The following is a 17,436-nucleotide window of genomic DNA, read 5'->3' on the forward strand; positions in this document are numbered from 1 at the left end:
TTTTTAAATAAAGGCATTCGCACCACTTGTACATAATGTTCTGCCAGATCTTACTCTGTGTTCTGCTGATGCTCTATTTTGAATTTGTAGCCACACAAAACATGCTGTACTTCAAAATCTTGATTATACTTGAATAAAAGTTTTACTTAAGTTTCAAACAAGTTTCTGGTTGTTTTACAATCGAAGACATCTGTATCTCGAGCAAGAAGACTCTGCCCAGAAGTTTCCCACTGACCCAAGAGATACCATTTGCAGTGAACGTTTCACAGTTGGGTACGAACATGTCTTAAAAATGTTTAACTCAATTCAGTCCACCAAATTTTATTAATACCTTTTCATTCACAATCACTTGTACACCTTTCAGGCAAAAGCATCCGCTGAACAAACACCTCCACACTGGAACCATCTGCAAATGGGCATCAAGTGAACAAGCCATTTAGAGAATGTGTGCAAATTAGCTAATAATGCTATTGGATGAGGATAGCCCTTAACAGCACAGACAAATGTAAGCCTGGAGGTTACATGTGTTTAACAGCCCAACACAGTACTGAAGGGGGACTCGTGAAGTGGTGTTTTTAATGCTTGTGTGTGATACAGTTCCACTTTGTTCTACTGTCCCTCCATACAGCAATGTCATTGTGTTTGCTGACTCCAGGCCGTTTATAATGCAGGTGAATATTAAACCTTCAAACAATGCTTTGGTGTGAATCCCCACAACATTTCCCCATTGATTATTACTAATCTATATACACAGACACCTCACTCACACTGGTGATGATTTGAGAATCACCAATTGGCATTGGGCCGTGTCACATGAAAATTATCAACCTTTACCAGGAATTTAGTAACTGACTCAATAATAACCAACAATTCCACATCAGCGTGGAAACTATCAAATCAACTCATCTCCTGTCAATTTACTGAAACACAATTTCATTGTAAACCGCTGTCCAACTTGTTTCCTAAATTTAACATAGACTGAATTAAAATAAAGGTTGTGTGTAAAATGCTAACAGTTTAATGTGTTGAATAAGGTAACTGAATAGCCTGATTTACGTCACTAGACATATTTCAGTTACTGACCAAAAATGTTCAATACAATAAAAACAAATTTTAAAGCTTACTGTGTTTAATTAAGACCAGATATGTTCTGTTCAGTTAACTCCTGGTGTCATTTTAAGCTTTGTTTAATAATAATAATCTTTGCATTTGATTATTAGCACCTCATCATGTCGTCGAGACGTCTCAAAGCGCTTCACAGAATGTACTGCAAAGTGCATTGACTGTGTGCTTTGTGGGTGAAGCGTTATGTAACACACAGAGTCGGAGAGCGAGTAGTGGTTCCCTGGTTTCCACACGTTCAGCTGTCAGTCTCTGGTGCCGACAGCGCCTCCTGCTGACCGGCTTTATAACTGCCGATTCGGTGAATAACGTGCGACCGTCACAGGCCTCCAATCTCACTGTGGCAATAGTTACTGTGAAACGTGTACAAAAGGTTAATAATCAGAAAACTACTGAATCATGTGGTAACAAAAGTCTTCTTACAAAACTCTTAAAAAGTGGCTTCCTGGTGAATTGCGGGGCTCGATTCTGCTTCTTTCGCTCTCTCCGTCTCTCGCTCTCTGTCCACTTCAAAACGCCAACAACGAACAGACGAATGCGTAATGAAGTCACTGAAATTAACGTTCCCGGGTTGTACCAGGAGATGGCAGTGCCGGCAAAGGATTCTACAGAACTGACTAACGCAGCAAACAGCCGGGTTCCTGACAACGTTAGTAAAAAAAAACCTCTCCTGCCTCTTAGCCAAAGTTAAAGGCGAGTAAAGGTGCGGAACTTGTTCCCAAGTCACTTTGCCTTCATTGTCCATCGTAATTACCACCCTCAGGTAACACAAGCCAATCCAGATGGTTTCACTGACAACAGCCTCTGTCAACAACTCATCTCTCCGAGGCCAGTTCTTCAGAGTGAGCGAGAGTCGGATGGTGGTGGTGGTGGTGGGTGCCGTCCAGGGTGGATTAGTGGCCCACCACACCCCACGTCATAACAGTGTCCCTGGGCTCAGAAGAGGGAGCTGAACCCGATGGGAAGTTAGATGCGGAAGCTCTCCTCGTTCCCGTCGATATGTCGGAGCCGCAGGTAAACGTCTGTCCCGATGCCCTGCATGGACTGGATGGCGAGGGATCCTCCCAGGTACTCGGCGTAGGCTCGGGAGGTGGGCAAGCCAAAGCCGAACCTGGGTAACAGGACACAAACACATCAAAACGCTGCAGAGCCCTGGCACAGACAGCCAGACAGAGAGACTCGCTCAAACACTCGCAAGGATAAGACACTCAAAAGAGAATGATTGTGATAATAATAATAATTATGATAATCACGCCATTGAGATGTCCCCAAGTCCTTCACAGGAGATACTGCAATGGTACTTTTACTACAGTTGCTCTGTCTGGAAGCCTCTCGGACACCCTGATGCCAGTTTGCTGCTGGTGTAACGTGCAATTGCTCACGGCCTCTCATGAACCACTGTGTGGGGGCTAGATAAATGCAATGCGTTGTTGTTGTTGTCGTCGTCGTCTCACTTACCCGTGCATGGGTCCTGACTGTGGGCCGCTGTTCAGGATATTCCCGAAGAAGGTGTTCATCCTGGGGTTCTGTGTGCTCTCCTCGGCCGTGGTGAAGTGATAGTCCATCACCTTGTCCACGATGCTGTGAGCAATGCCACCGCCACGGTCCGAGATCCTGCCCACACACAGCAACACCATCAGGTGAGGAGAGGTTGAATGAGAGGGTGGGGAGGGGGAGAAGCTACCCTGCCTGAGGGGCACTATGTAAATGCAAGTTGTTATGGTTGAAATTTACCTTCTCCATAGCTCAACACCCTCCCCACATCACACACACACGTACACACACCACCACCACATACACACACAGACCAACACTACATACACACAATCCAGACACAGCGTTTGTTTTGATGCAATGAGATACAAGAGAGATAAAGAACTTGCATTTCCATAACCTTATTCATGTTAAATGTCTCACAGCATTTTACAAGCTGCTGTAACTGAGATTGGTTGGTTGTTTACCTGATAATGAAATCGATATTGTTGTTGGCAATCGTTACTACGACATCCGGCACATTATAGGGTGTGTCCAGGTGACTCTCCATCGTAGCCCTGTGGGCAGAGAGAACAACATATAGAGGTCAGCGGTCACTGAGAGAAGGTCAAGCGGCATTGAGGCCAGACACTTAGAAAACTGCTTCCAATCGTGTAGGCAGAGGGCGGGGGGGGACGGATGAGCAAGGGAGTGATATTAGACCATGGAGAGATACAGCAGCACGGAGCTGACCGGCCCAATGGCCTGTTTCTGTGCTGTAACATTGTCTGGGATGGACTGAATTTTATGAGACTGAGAACATTCCAATCTTTTCCATCAGCTACTGAGAACGTGAACAGGGGAAGAGACAACTGGCAGTGAGTCAAACACAAGTCAAACTAATCCCAGGCTCCACCCAGGGCATGAGCATGAGCTAGGAAAGTTGTTTACCAAAGTTAACTGAATGACACGCATACATAACGCAGATGCGAGGTCCCCAGTATATACATACAAAGTTGTTATTGTCTGTAAGACATTTGTTAGTAGTTTTCAAAATGGAATTAGATAGGTACTTAAAAGAAGAATTTGCAAGGCTAAAGTGTAAGAGCTGGGGGGTGGGACGTATTGGTAGCTCTTTCAAACAGCAGGAACGATGGGCCGAAAGGCCTCCTTCTGCGGTGTAAAATCCTACGAGAGGGTTCTCTAGAAGAACCCTCTAGAAGAACGGGTCACACGAGGACAATAACGGAAAAACTTAAGCAAGAATGAGGATTACCAGACGAGCTAAATCTGGCGTTTATGCCTATCACAAGCTGTTCAGTGTCAACTCTATGATTTTCCACAGAAATGCTCAGCACAAGAGGATTCCATTTGGCCCATATCCACAGATCTGTTTGGCACAAGTAGAGCCTTTTCTTTCTATTGACGTTCGCTCCTCGAAGGACCCATCTGCTCTGGTTCCCATTTCCTGCTCTTTTCCAGGAAACTCTAATACTCTTGGATTCTGCCTCAGTTGATTCTCTCTCTCTTCCCCTCAGCAAATCATTCCACTCCCATCACAATCTTCACAACAGGACTGGTTAGGAAAGAAACCCCTACCCTTACCTTCCAGAATACCCGCAACCCAAGATTGTTTGTGGGGACGCTGCTGTGCGCAATTGGCTGCCGCGTTTCGCCAACAAAATATACAGCTAATTCACTTTACAGTCTATTCTGTGATGCGCTTTGTGTCGTATTGAAGATGTGATAAGGCGCTGTGTCAAATGCAATTATTATTATACTAAACTAACTGGTGCCTGTGAAGTGGACGGGAGTTTCCGCTCAGATCTGTGCCTCTCAATCCTTCCCCCTCTTGCGGCAATAATAGATTTAGAAAAACACAGAAAATATCTCTCCAAAGCGACTTTGTCTCCACGCTTTGGGAACGAGTTTCTGTCAGCAGACCGGTCGGTCTCCTTTGCCAAGTACATTCAGTACAGGACAGGGAGGGGCGAGTGCTGTATCTGGCAAACAGCTGTTTCCTGCACTGATAAACACTGATCAGCTTACACTCCGCTGGTCTAACCACTTGTTCCAAAACAATTTTTTCTAAAAAAAAGTTGAGCCTGCACAGTGCCATCACTGTCAGCCAAACTCAAGGGCAACCTGGGAGCTTTTAACACCCTCCGCTAGCTATTCAAAGTTTATTGTGTACAGGAACATGACCCTGAGGAGAGAGATGACTGCTGAGATCGAGGGCATTGATTTAATAGCTAAATGGCTGTCTCTCTTTCTCGCCTGCACAACACTGGAACAGAAACAATGGGAATAAAGCTTCCCACGTTAAGTTAACAGCACAAGTCACTGCCTCTGGCCTTTATCCAGCTTACTGAGGTAGTTACATAAGTGGCTTTCTCATGTAATAGTAATCCTCCAGCAACAAACAAACTGCAATTCTGAATCTTATTATTGTAGTTACTCTACAGTGCAAAAGGGGGAAATTATATAACATTGTGCAGCTCACAGAAACCGTCCCCAGAAACCAAGTCTGAAGTTAATATTATGCTTATAAATCACCCTTTACGTTGGAATGGCTTCCCTACTGAATATTACCATTCATTTCTGTGAAACAGTGTGTCAGCTAAAAGCTTTACAAACAGCTGGATCTTATCCTTGGACAAGCGCTTTGAAACGTCTAGAAGAAGCAATAAGGCACTATGTTAGAATGCAAAGATTATTATTATATCATTATCATTATTATTTCAACCGTTCATAAGAGTTAATATTAATACAGAGATATCTAACAAACCCTCGGTGAGGTCAAACTAAACCAGGACGAAGACCTGACTTCCAAAATCAGGACCATCTCCATCTGATGTGCAGTCCCTCCATCAGGCTGGCAGCTGACTCTCAGGCCTCCTCAGTCTGACTCCTACCTGAACAATGTTTTAAGTTTATAAATATCGACCCATTGAGAGCAGCCAGCGATGCTGTTGCTCTTCACTCGTCCTCTACACAGTTGTCTCTCCTCCTACCACCCAACACCTTATCTTTAGCTCATGTATTAAACACAACGGCAGCGCAGGTCACGCAACCCAATTGCTTTCAGTTACCTTTAATGCTTGTGTGTGTGTGTGTGTGAAGTTCCTCCAATGAGACCTGCTCCCGGCTACCTTAGGTTTACTATCGTTCATATTGTTATGGTTTGCTCTATTGGGGTGCAAATGCTTGACTGTCCAGTCCCTTGGGATATCCTCCCTACGTGAAAGTAACTGTGAAACCTTAGGCAAGTTTCCTTACTCCCTACGCCTCTGTTTGCCTAGCTGCAAGTAGGAACCTGGTTGTTAGTTGATTGGCAGATTATTTTCTGGGGGTAATAATCACTCCAAAAAAACAATATGGTCACTCAATCCACGACTGTTTGTGGGACGCTGCTGTGCGCAATTGGTTGCCACGTTTGGCCCACAAAATACAGTCAATTCACTTTACAGTATCTCCTGTGAAGCGCTTTGAGATGTCTCGAAGATGTGATAAGGCGCTATATCAAATGCAAGGATTATTATTATTGTTGGAATTGTTGTTGTTGTTGGTGTGAAAAGAACCTGAGAGATGGTTCTTTTTTTTAAAAAAAACCTGCTACCACAAGGAGTTGTTGAAGCAAACAGCATAGATGTATTTAAGGGGAAGCTGGAGAGGTACATGAGGGAGAAAGGAATAGAAGGTTATGCTTGAAGGCTTAGTTGAGGAAGGCAGGAGGAGGCTCATGTGGAGCATAAACACCGGCACAGACCAGTTGGGCCGAATGGCCGGTTTCTGTGCTGTATGTTCTAATGTATAATGTATTCACCTCATCGCGTTCTTCAGTAGCTCAGGCAGGATGTAGTCCAGGGGCATGGGGATGAAGGGATACCTGGCTGCCACGTGTCCGTTGATCCGCACCCGAGGGCAGTTCCCATACTGATGCTCACACAGCCGCCTGCGGGGGAGACACAGACACTTTGGTCAGAGACGTTATAAAGGGAAAGAGTTTCTCCTTACGCTCAGCTTCTGTACGAGGCTTGTTCAGCTTAATCTTCACGTCAAGGCGGAGAAGACCATGTTCCCTCAACAACAACAACTACTTGCACTTATAGCCCCCCCACACACAGGATAACATCCCCGAGGGCTTGACAGTGGTGAAGCGCGATGCCGAGTCGGGGGAGGTGACTGTAGACGCTGTAGGTCCAAGAGGAAGGTCTTCAGGCCTGACCTGAAGTTGGGGGTGAAGGTGGAGGGATCGAGGGAGAGTGTTCCAGAGTTTCAGGGAGTCGTGGCTGAACAACTAATGAATTGTTTGATTAATTAATTAAAGACACAGTAATTGTGTGTGGGACAGCAAATGACCCTGCCCCCCTCACACCAGTGTTTATTATTAACAGCTGTGAAACGCACAGCCAGCGCTGAGAGGAATGTCAGCCTCAATCTGCCCTTCACAAGGCAGACAGCACGGAATCAGGCTTCACTGCCAAAGACACTACGCTGCCTGACCCCCTGTTCATCTTAACAGAACCCACATTAAATCTACTTAACGCAACATTACAGGAATTGGTGTAGCTGATGAATTCCAGAGCCAGACATGCATAGGGCAACAGAGACAACAGTGGGGGTGGTGGGGGGCGCAGGGGGAGAGACACTCACCCGGCAAAATCAACCCATTTCTCAATGATCCTCTTCGGAGAGAGTCTCGTGCAGATAATTCCTACAAAGTCTGGCTGCAGAAAGAAACAAATCAACTGAGTTTAAGAAAATATTTAGGAACGAAAGTCAGATTGAGGCTTGAGCTGAGACATGAGAGGGTAGAAGGGTAGGGTCAGGATATCTCACACGGCCCCAATTGTAATTCCAGGCTTGCTTGCACTCACATTACAATTTTCTATATACTGTATCCCCAGATATTATTTTCTAGCAGAAATCTATCTGATTTGTTCTTGAAACAAACAACATTTTCTGCTTCCACCATCTGACTCCCGAGGGAGTCTGTTCCCTGTGTTTACTGCTCGCTCACTGAAGTAGTGTTTCCGCAGATTTGTTCTGAATTTACTCCCTTCAATCGCAGGCCGTGTCCTCTGGTTGACTATTCAGGACAAGATAAAACAGCTTATCATGCTCTACGTTATCTAGTCCCTTCTGAATCTTACAGACCATAATCACATTCTCATGATTACACAGCTCAGTACTGGCCTTGTATAAGAAGCTGAACTTCAGACTCTCACTATCTCACTCCCATCCCCAGCCAGTACAACCCAGTCAGTGTTTGTTGCTATAATCTTATTGATGTGGACAGAAATTTACTTAGGGATGTTATCAGCACACGGTACATTATCCAAATGGAGTCACTCCGAGAGATAGTGTAATGTTTGTTTAACCCTTAGCAGTAGTGAGGCAGTGTGATCCTGCAAAACAAACACCGTGCCTGCTGGCTTCACTGCTACTCCCTTTCCTTTTTAGTAACTTGCCTCCAAGCGCTCTGGGACGCTACCCTGCATGAGAGGGGTGCTATGTAAAAGCAAGTTGTTGTTGTTGTTGTTCTCGCTGCAGAGGCGCCTGTGTCCCCAAACCTCCAGTCAAGGATTATTATCAATATTGTATTATTATGAGAATAACAAGAGAGGGTTGGATGAAGAAGGCCCTTCAGCCCATTTGATCTTATCCACCCAGACAGAATACCCACTACAGCAGGAGCTGTTTACGTGAGGCTGGTGGGTATTTTAAGACTATGTTGCAGTTCCCAGTTCTGTTCTCGGAAAGTCTGACGCTACGAATCCTGCCAATTGTGCTTCAAAACTGTCTGCTGGGAGATATGTGAGAACAGGTAGCAGCTGAATTAACATTGGGTCATTAACTTCAGCCATATTTGGATTTAACTCCTAAATTCAGCTTTCACAGCAAGTCAACTCGTCCCAATATGGCCATCAAATGCAAGTCAAAGTCAGGCTTTGCTGAAAGAGCAAAAGATAAGTGAGGCCTGGATTTCTGGGCAAGTGAAGTTCAATACAGATATTGAGTAAGATATTGATATACAGTAAGTTACCGAACACTGGAAGTAAAATAGAAGGATTCATTTAAGAAACAGCTTAATGCTGCAAGAGGAGGATTGGGGGGGTGGGGGGGGTGGCCGGATGAGTATTCTGGAAGGATGAGATTAAATGGGCCAAAGGACCTTCTTCCTCCGAATCTCTCCCTAGTGCAGTCCTGTAGCGCATTCGCCTCGCAAGCGAGAAGACCTGGGTTTGATTCCGAGGCAGGGAGAAACCTTAGGCAAGTTTCATTACTCCACACGCCTCTGTTTACCGCAGTAAATAGGAACCTGGTTGTTAGTCGATTGACGGGTCGCTTTTCCGGGGATAATAATCCTTTCAAAATAAATAAATACTAATAATATTTTGGTTCCTCAATGTCTGACTGATTGCGGGACGCTGCTGTGCGCCATTGGCTGCCGCGTTTCGCCCACAAAAATATACAGTCAATTCACTTTACAGTATATTCTGTGAAGCGCTTTGAGACGTCTCGAAGACGTGATCAGGCGCTACATCAAATGCAAGGATTATTATTTATTTTGTAGTGATCTATAGCGACTGTTGGGCTCCCCTGCCTGTCACACACTGACCCACCGAGCGAGTGTTATGTACTTACATTGTCCTCGTGTAGCGTCAGGTGGTGTGTGGCCAACATGCGGATTCCCAGCCGTGAGGTCAGGGTGTTGTCCAGGAAAAGGCGGACAAGAGACTCATCCTGAAAACGGAAAGACTCTTTGTATAGGAAGTGCGACAGACAGAAAATACACCGTTAGTCAGTGTCTGATCTCAGGCTTTCGTCACATACATCACAAACTGGGAGAGAGGGAGTATGGGGTGGGGGGGGGGGGGGGGGGGGCGGGGGAATAATTATTTCCAAGGCCATTCTCCACGCTGGGTGGCAAGGATCCTGAATCCAGCCTCTTACTCCCACCCGCCACTTGACTCCCTCTCTTGCCGCCCCCCCCCCCCCCCCCCCACCCCGATCTCTCTCTCTTGCCCCCCTCTCTCTCGATCTCAGTCTCTCTCTCTTGGTCCCTCTCTCCTGCTCCTCCCCCTCCCTCCTTCATGCAGTGACTGTATTGGTCAGCGAACACGGCAACCAATTTGCACACAGTAATGTCCCGCAAACAACCATGAAGGGAATGACCAGTTTTGTGTATTTGTAGATAAATTGGTCTTACTGCTGCGATCGGGGGTGGGGGGGGGGAGCAAGGGGCGAGATTAGATGGCTTTGGCAATAAACCCAGTGTCCCTATTGAACTTTGCTTGTCACTGCGATGACTTGGCCGTTTAAGGGACATGATTCAGGCAGATAGTGTTTGGCTGCTTTACCTGGATGTGTTTGCGACATTCCCGGAAGCCCTCGGCCAACATGGTGACGATGTCCTTGTGATCATCCAGCAGTTGGCGAATCATCTTGCAATATTGAGCCTCCGTCTTCATGTCCGTGATCTGTGGGGTGGGGGGGGGGGCAGGCGGGCGGGGTGGGGGGACAAGGGTCAGTGTGGCTTCTCCAAACAGGCGTGAGGGGAAAGGTTAAAGGTTCCCGTGACCACATGGCCATCGTCTTCACACAATAACTTAATAGTTTAGTCCTCCATCGCCCCCTCCACATCCCCCCACATCTCCCATCGCCCCTCCCTCAAACCCCACAGCCCCGCCGATAACCTCCACCACGCCGCCCCCACCTCCAGCCAACTCCCTGCTCCCCGCCCCTGGGGATTGGTCACTCAATCCACGACTGTTTGTGAGACGCTGCTGTGCGCAATTGGCGGTCATTTTTTGCCCTCAAAACATAGTCAATAGACGTCTCGAAGACGTGATGAGGAGCTACATCAAATGCAAGGATTATTATTATTATGATCACTCGAGAAAAGGAACAAAGGACGCAGCTGGACTGTACTCACGGTTGGGAATTCTGACAGCATCTGAAATGCCCTGATGTACAGTTCGTGCTGAAAAGAAAGAAAAAAAATTAAATTAACAAAGCGAATCTCACAAACTGTCAGCTCACTGAGCCCTCTCCCCATCACACGCTCCGCTCCCTCACAGCCAACAGGTTGCAAGAAAATGAACTGGGTGAAGGGTCGTTGTTTGTGAAGCTCACTGACGTTTCCTGTAATTTATATATTCAGCTTCCATGTTTGCTTGGGTTACTCTGTGTTTTTTTTTAAAAATCGGGTACGTTTAATTGCAGTAAACAAGACCCGTTTCCATTTCCCCTTGAAGTCATGGTGGGAGGTGATGAAATTCCACCTGATCTTCGCTCATGGGATCTCAGCCTAGTTACTGCTCGGTAAACAGAGGCTTGTGGAGTTAGGAAACTCACCTAACGATTCACCCTGCCCGGGAATCAAACCCAGGTCCTCTCGCTTGCAAGGCAAGTGCTCTAACCACTGAGCTACAGGACTCCAAAGGGAAAGGTCTGGCAGCCAGACAAAATGCTGCGAATCAGGGCTTGTTTTGTTGCTGTGGAATGTGCAGCAGGTAACTTCCACAGCTCCCAAAGCCTCCAGGCCACACGGAACCGATTTATGACAATAATCCTTCCGCTTGATACAGCGGCTTGTCATACCATCAAACCACCCGAAGTGCTTCACAGGAATTTTACTGTAAAGTGCAGTGACTTATGTAATGATAGGCAAACGTGGCAGCCAATTTGCACGCAGAAACGTCGCACAAACAGCCAGGAAGGGATTTTATCTGGGGTCAGGATTATTGGCCAGGATGCCAGGAGAAACTCTTCACTTTTCAAACAGGGATTATTAGGATATAAATGAGCACAGGGGGTAACTGGAGGGAGGAAAGTTGCCGTGAGCTTCCTCAGGATTCTGCCACATGTGCCCTGGTTTCTCAAATTGTAGTTTGTACTCACCACCTGTAGGATAGTGGGATTGCAGCCGATGATGAAAGGAAGGCTTCTGAATCCCTTAATGCGGTGGGCGATACGGACCGGCAATTCATTATAGAGATACCGGGCACTGCTCTGTGAAGTCAAAAATACTCAGGGTGAACCACCACAGACCTACGTCCTCAAGGCCGTGTCCTGTGCTAGCATATCAGTCAACAACAACGACGACAACTTGCACTTATCCAGCGTCTCAGAAAGCTTTAACACTAGCACCCAAATGTTGGGACCAACCTCTAGAATAGGGGTCACTGCACAATAATGCAGAGCCCGAACCCAAGGCTCTTTTGGTTCCGTAAGCCTTCATTCGATACAGCACCTCATCACGTCTTCGAGACGTCTCAAAGCATAGGATATACTGTAAAGTGAATTGACTGTATGTTTTGTGGGCAAAACGCGGCAGCCAATTGTGCACAGCAGCGTCCCACAAACAATCAGGGATTGAGTGATCAATTTTTTTTAAAAAAAGGGATGATTACCCCCAGAAAGCGATCCAACAATCGACTAACAACCAGGTAACTGCTTACTGATAGGTAAACAGAGGCGTGTGGAGTAAGGAAACTTGCCTAAGGCTTCGCCCTGACTGGGAATCGAACCCAGGTCCTCTCGCTTGCGAGGCGAGCGCTCTTTCCACTGAGCTACAGGACTCCCATGATCCACAATAACCTATGATTGAGTGTTAGTGAGACTACATTTAAGTGGGCTTACCAGAACATGAGACCCATCTGGGGTTTTCCCTGAATACAGCATGGTGGTGGGCGTCAGACGGACAGACGGCTGAAAAATACAAACAGAGAAGTCAAACCATGCATTTCCTGGTCCACACCCTCTCTCAGTGAAACATCCCTCTCACCAGAACCAATATTAAGAAGCATAATAATAATCAGCGACATCCTCCTGATGTGAAAGGCACTCTATAATACAATTTGTTGTTGTTCATTAATGGTCATTCACTTTACGGCTGTTTCTGGGACATTGCTGTGTGTAAAGTGGCGACCACATCCGTCTACAAATACACAGTTACTACACTTCACAACAACTTGCATTTCTATAGGGCCCTTCAAGCAGAGTACTTGGTGCCTTGTAGGTCTGAACAAGTACGTAGTTTGTCACCAAGCTTCAGAGAAAGGAAAGATGGACATAGGTTCGGTCAAAGAGATAAGTCTTCAGTTGCGATCTGAAGACAGAAAAAGAGGGGGTAAGGCAGAGGGACTCGAGCAGAATAAAATGCTCCGAAGCAATTTTAGGGGTCTCAACGATGGGATAAGATGTTATATTAGGTCAAGGATTATTATTTATCATTCCCATCAACAACTAGGTTATTAGTTCATGGCAGCACGCTTCAGCCAACAATTCTCCAGTTGCAATTGGTGACTGATCTCATGGCCCAGTTGTGGGACTCAGTGACGGGCAAAATGACTACCTCCACATGGGACCACAATTACTGCAGGGCAGCCTGAACCCTCGCATTATACGATCCATTAAAAGTGCAAACTCTTTCTTTCTAACCTCCTAGAGTGCTGCCTTTATATCCATTCCTTCACACGTACCTATTTACCCACCTCTTAAAAACTTCACATAAACTTGTAAACGTCAAACCTCTTGGGACACTTTCCGACTCCACTTTCCCACAAGCCTTGTGTAAAGAAATATTTTCTTGTTTAAGTTTTAACTAGTTTAACATTAATTTTTAAGATCGCAGCCCCCTGCTCTGTATTCACAACTGGAGGGAAGAGACATTCCTTTATTGGTTTAGAAACCATAGTCAGATCACCAACTCTGTTTTACCCAGTTTTCCATCGTGTTTGAGTCTCTTTATATCTGTACCAAGTCATTAACCTGAACCTAGATCCACACTGACATAAATAGTCAATTCACTTTACAGTATACTCTATGAAGCGCTTTGAGACGTCTCAAAGACGTGATAAGGCACTGTATCAACAACAACTCAGTTGTTAGTGCCCTCCACACCTGACGGCGCCTCAGAGCTTCACAGTAACGGATCCCGGGGCTGAGCCAGGGGGACGGGGAAGGGGAGGGGGGTGAAGGTGACCAAAGGTGCGGTCGAAAAGAAAGGTCTTTAGCAGAGACCTGAAAATGGGAAGGGAGGGAGCGAGACGAAGGGAGTGAGGAAGGGAGTTCCAGAGCCTCGCGGCATATTGGCTGAAGGCACGGCCGCCGAGGGTGGAGCGGAGGACTCGGGGGATGAGGAGGAGGCCAGACCCAGGGGAACGAAGGAACAAATGCAAGGATTATTATTATTATAACATGGTCTCACTCATTTCTTCTGAGAATATCAGATGCTTGTTATTCAGACACAGACTTTTTTTTGGGGGTGGGGGGCAAAAAGGAATGAAAGATAAAAGGATTTTTTTAAAAAATGGATTAAAGATACCAAGCGGACAGGACTGAATGCAAACACGGCAGAGCTCAATGCAGCCGGTAAAAGGATGGATCCTTAAGAGTAAACAAAGTTGACCGACGAACGCAGTCTCCTCCAACAGGACAGACTATCAGAGTCTGGGCTGGACGATTTCAAAGAAATATTAAGATTTCAGGGCGCAGTAGGACTTCATTACATTCGGGCAGGCAACCATCCCCTACTATTTCCCAATTTGAAAATAATAATCTATGAATAAAACGGGCTGCGGGAGGGGCGATGTTTCAGTTACAAGGTCCGGGACCTCTTTACTCAGATTTTACAAATTGACTGTATGTTTTGTGGGCGAAACACGGCAGCCAATCGCGCGGAGCAGCGTCCCACAAGCAATCGTGGATTGAGTGGCCAAATTATTTATTTTGAAGGGATTATTACCCCCGGAAAAGAGATGCACCGATCGACTAACCACCGGGTTCCTACTTGCTGCTGGTAAACAGAGGCGCGCGGAGTAACGTAACTCTCCCCGGCCGGGATTGGAACCCAGGTCCTCTCGCTTGCGAGGCGAGAGCTCTACCCACTACCCCGCAGGCCTCCGCGTGCACTGCAAAACCTTATTTATTACATTTATACAGAAGAATTTATAAGATTATCGCGAGAGGGATGGTTTTCCAGTTTACAAAAAACAATACTGAAATAATTTAGAACCGTTTCCACAATGTCTCCTTATTGTACTGTGCGCTCCCTCTCCCCCCACACAAGTGCTTACCTGTGATGTAATCATTTTCATTTCAAACAACTGCAAACCCTCACAATAAAAAATACAAAAGCGCCTTTTATGTTGGGTTCAGTTCCCTCCCGATGCCATTTCCAGCTTTGTTTAAATAACAATAATAACCACAATCCTCGCATTTTGATGTAGCGCCACAGCACGTCTTCGAGATGTCTCAAAGCTCCTCACGGGCTGGACCGGGAGAGTGAATTAATTGACTGTATTACGGTTGGTTAGTGGGTGTTTAACTGAGAAAGACAGAAAATACTGTGTAAACATTGAAACAAAAAAAACCACCACCACAGGAAACCTGTCTGGGTCCCCAGTGACTTAAACACACACAGAGCACAGACACAAACATCTCAGCTGAGAGGGCAGAAAGACAAAACAAAACTGACAATTTCCTCGACCTTTTCTGCTGCTGCGTCTATGGCAGATTGGTTGTAGAAAGAGGTGACTGTCTTGGACCTCTCTCTGGCCAACTCGGAATAGCCCGTCATGGAGGAGGTGGAGGATCTCCATCGCTGGGGGGGCAGTGAGGTCCCAGTCTGGGGCACCGCCTGGACCACCGCAGGCAATGCCAACACCTTGAAGCCACACAGTCTGGAGCCTCCACACAACACGGCCACCATGGGAGCCCGACCTCTGGGCACGATGGCCATCATCCTCCCCCCCCGGGTTTGTGTGGGGTTGGGGGGGAGGGTTGTTAGGGGGGTTGGGGTGGGGGTTGGGGGGTTGGTTGGTGGGGGGTTGGGGTGGGGGTTGGTGTGGGGTTGGGGGGTTGGTTGGTGGGGGTTGGGGTGGGTTGGTGGGGGGTTGTTTGTTGGGGGGTTGGTGTGGGGTTGGGGTGGGGGTTGGTTGTTGGGGGGTTGTTGGGGGGTTGGGGTGGGGGTGGTTGTTGGGGGTTGGTGTGGGGTTGGGGTGGGGGTTGGTTGTTGGGGGTTGGTGGGGGGTTGGGTGGGGGTTGGTTGTTGGGGGATTGGTGTGGGGTTGGGGTGGGGGTTGGTTGGTGGGGGGTTGGGGTGGGGGTTGGTTGTTGGGGGGTGGGGTTGTTGGGGGGGGTTGGGGTTGTTGGGGGGTTGGGGTGGGGTTGGTGGGGGGTTGGGGTGGGGGTTGGTTGGTGGGGGGTTGGGGTGGGGTTGGTGTGGGGTTGGGGGGGTTGGTTGGTGGGGGGTTGGGGTGGGTTGGTGGGGGGTTGTTTGTTGGGGGTTGGTGTGGGGTTGGGGTGGGGGTTGGTTGTTGGGGGGTTGTTGGGGGTTGGGGTGGGGGTTGGTTGTTGGGGGGTTGGTGTGGGGTTGGGGTGGGGGTTGGTTGTTGGGGGTGGTGGGGGGTTGGGTGGGGTGGTTGTTGGGGGATTGGTGTGGGGTTGGGGTGGGGGTTGGTTGGTGGGGGGGTTGGGGTGGGGGTTGGTTGTTGGGGGGGTGGGGTTGTTGGGGGGGGGTTGGGGTTGTTGGGGGGTTGGGGTGGGGGTTGGTGGGGGGTTGGGTGGGGGTTGGTTGGTGGGGGTTGGGGTGGGGTTGGTGGGGGTGGGGGTTGGTTGTTGGGGGGTTGGGGTGGGGGTTGGTTGGTGGGGGGTGGGGGTTGGTTGGTGGGGGGTTGGGTGGGGGTGGGGGTTGGTTGGTGGGGGTTGGGTGGGGTTGGGGTGGGGTTGGTGGGGGGTGGGGGTTGGTTGGTGGGGGGTTGGTTGTTGGGGGTTGGTGTGGGGGTTGGTTGGTGGGGGGTGGGGTTGTTGGGGGTGATCCTGGGCTGTTGATGGCCGCTGTCCTCAGTTGCTGTGTGTGTGATTGTTTTTGCTGCTGTTGTTTCTCTCTCTGTGTCGTTCTCTCTCTCTCTCTCTTCTCTCTTCTCTGTCGCTCTGTCTCTTTAGTCCGTTAAGAAGAAGCCGAGACGATGGCTTTCCAGGTAGTTTGGGCCATGAGGGAGATCCCACCAACCCGGACCGTGTCTGAGCACCATCATGGAAACAGCTGATGGCTGAGTGCTGAGCTGAGGCGGGTGTGGGGCTGACGGTGGGGCCGGTGTGGGGCTGACGGTGGGGCCGGTGGTGGCCCCACTGCTGCTCTCAGCACAGAGCGGGTCAGTGTGTGGCTGTGGCTGTGGCTATGGCTGTCCCAGTGTCTGGAGCTGTGCTCCGGGTTCCTGCGGCTCCTGTTCTGCTCCTCTTTGGCTGCGGCTCCTTCACCATCACATCAGCTCAGCACCAATCAGACTGTGCAGCAGTGGGTAACCGACTGCCCCCGAGTCTCGGAGACGTCACCCAAAGCCAATTGGACTCTCTCTCTCTCTCTCTCTCCTCTCTTTCTCTTTTCACTGTGTGTTTCGCTGAGAACAAACTCACACTCACACACACACACTCACACACACGACAGAAATAAAACACAAAGCCCTGTCCCTGTCCACCGGATTTGTTTGAGGCGCCTTTTCCTTTTTTTTTAAAAACACCAAACTTTTTATTTTTGATATATAAAAGAAGATTCTCCTCCTCCTCCTCCCCCCAACTCCCCCTTTATTTAAATAATTCTTAATAATTCCAAGAAGCATCATTTAAATCTGTTTTTTTTTTAAAAAATACACACACACACACACAAACCACACACATACACAAAGGATGTTGGGGAATGATAGGAGTCGCTGTCAAATGTTTAACCTCTTTTTTTTTCCCCCTCATCAGTTTTTGCTGTGCATCAGTTATAGTAATAATAGTCGTTCCTGTGTGTGTGTGTGTCCCAATTGCACAGGAAATACAGGA

At 47.9% G+C, this 17,436-nt stretch overlaps 1 protein-coding gene across 2 annotated transcripts; it reads right to left on the reverse strand.

The window, feature by feature from the left end:
* Nucleotides 1-305: 305 nt before the first annotated feature.
* bckdk (branched chain ketoacid dehydrogenase kinase) lies at nucleotides 306-15,377 on the reverse strand. 2 transcript variants are annotated; one of them, XM_007896454.2, is made up of 11 exons: nucleotides 15,098-15,377; nucleotides 12,247-12,315; nucleotides 11,506-11,616; nucleotides 10,538-10,585; nucleotides 9,963-10,082; nucleotides 9,247-9,345; nucleotides 7,252-7,325; nucleotides 6,422-6,550; nucleotides 3,084-3,173; nucleotides 2,581-2,736; nucleotides 306-2,233 (listed from the first exon to the last, which is right to left on the reverse strand). In XM_007896454.2, exons 1-11 carry the CDS (start codon nucleotides 15,350-15,352, stop codon nucleotides 2,089-2,091), a joined length of 1,296 nt encoding a protein of 431 aa, XP_007894645.1. In that variant the 5' UTR covers nucleotides 15,353-15,377; the 3' UTR covers nucleotides 306-2,088. The 2 variants fall into 2 exon arrangements, with proteins under 2 accessions (XP_007894645.1, XP_042194700.1); XM_042338766.1 differs by having other exon boundaries at nucleotides 15,086-15,377.
* Nucleotides 15,378-17,436: the final 2,059 nt, after the last annotated feature.

The sequence above is a fragment of the Callorhinchus milii genome, unplaced genomic scaffold (assembly GCF_018977255.1).
Source record: "Callorhinchus milii isolate IMCB2004 unplaced genomic scaffold, IMCB_Cmil_1.0 Scaffold10, whole genome shotgun sequence".
Lineage (NCBI taxonomy): Eukaryota > Metazoa > Chordata > Chondrichthyes > Chimaeriformes > Callorhinchidae > Callorhinchus > Callorhinchus milii.

Bases quoted from the DNA above. Each gene is read 5' to 3' on its own strand.
- bckdk (XM_042338766.1), bottom strand. From the start codon at position 15,352: ATGATGGCCATCGTGCCCAGAGGTCGGGCTCCCATGGTGGCCGTGTTG. The intron at 7,326-9,246 runs GTAAGTACATAA...TTCTTTCTGCAG, and splicing joins TGACGCTACACGAGGACAAT to CCAGACTTTGTAGGAATTAT. The intron at 3,174-6,421 runs GTGAATACATTA...CTCTGCCCACAG, and splicing joins CTACTGAAGAACGCGATGAG to GGCTACGATGGAGAGTCACC.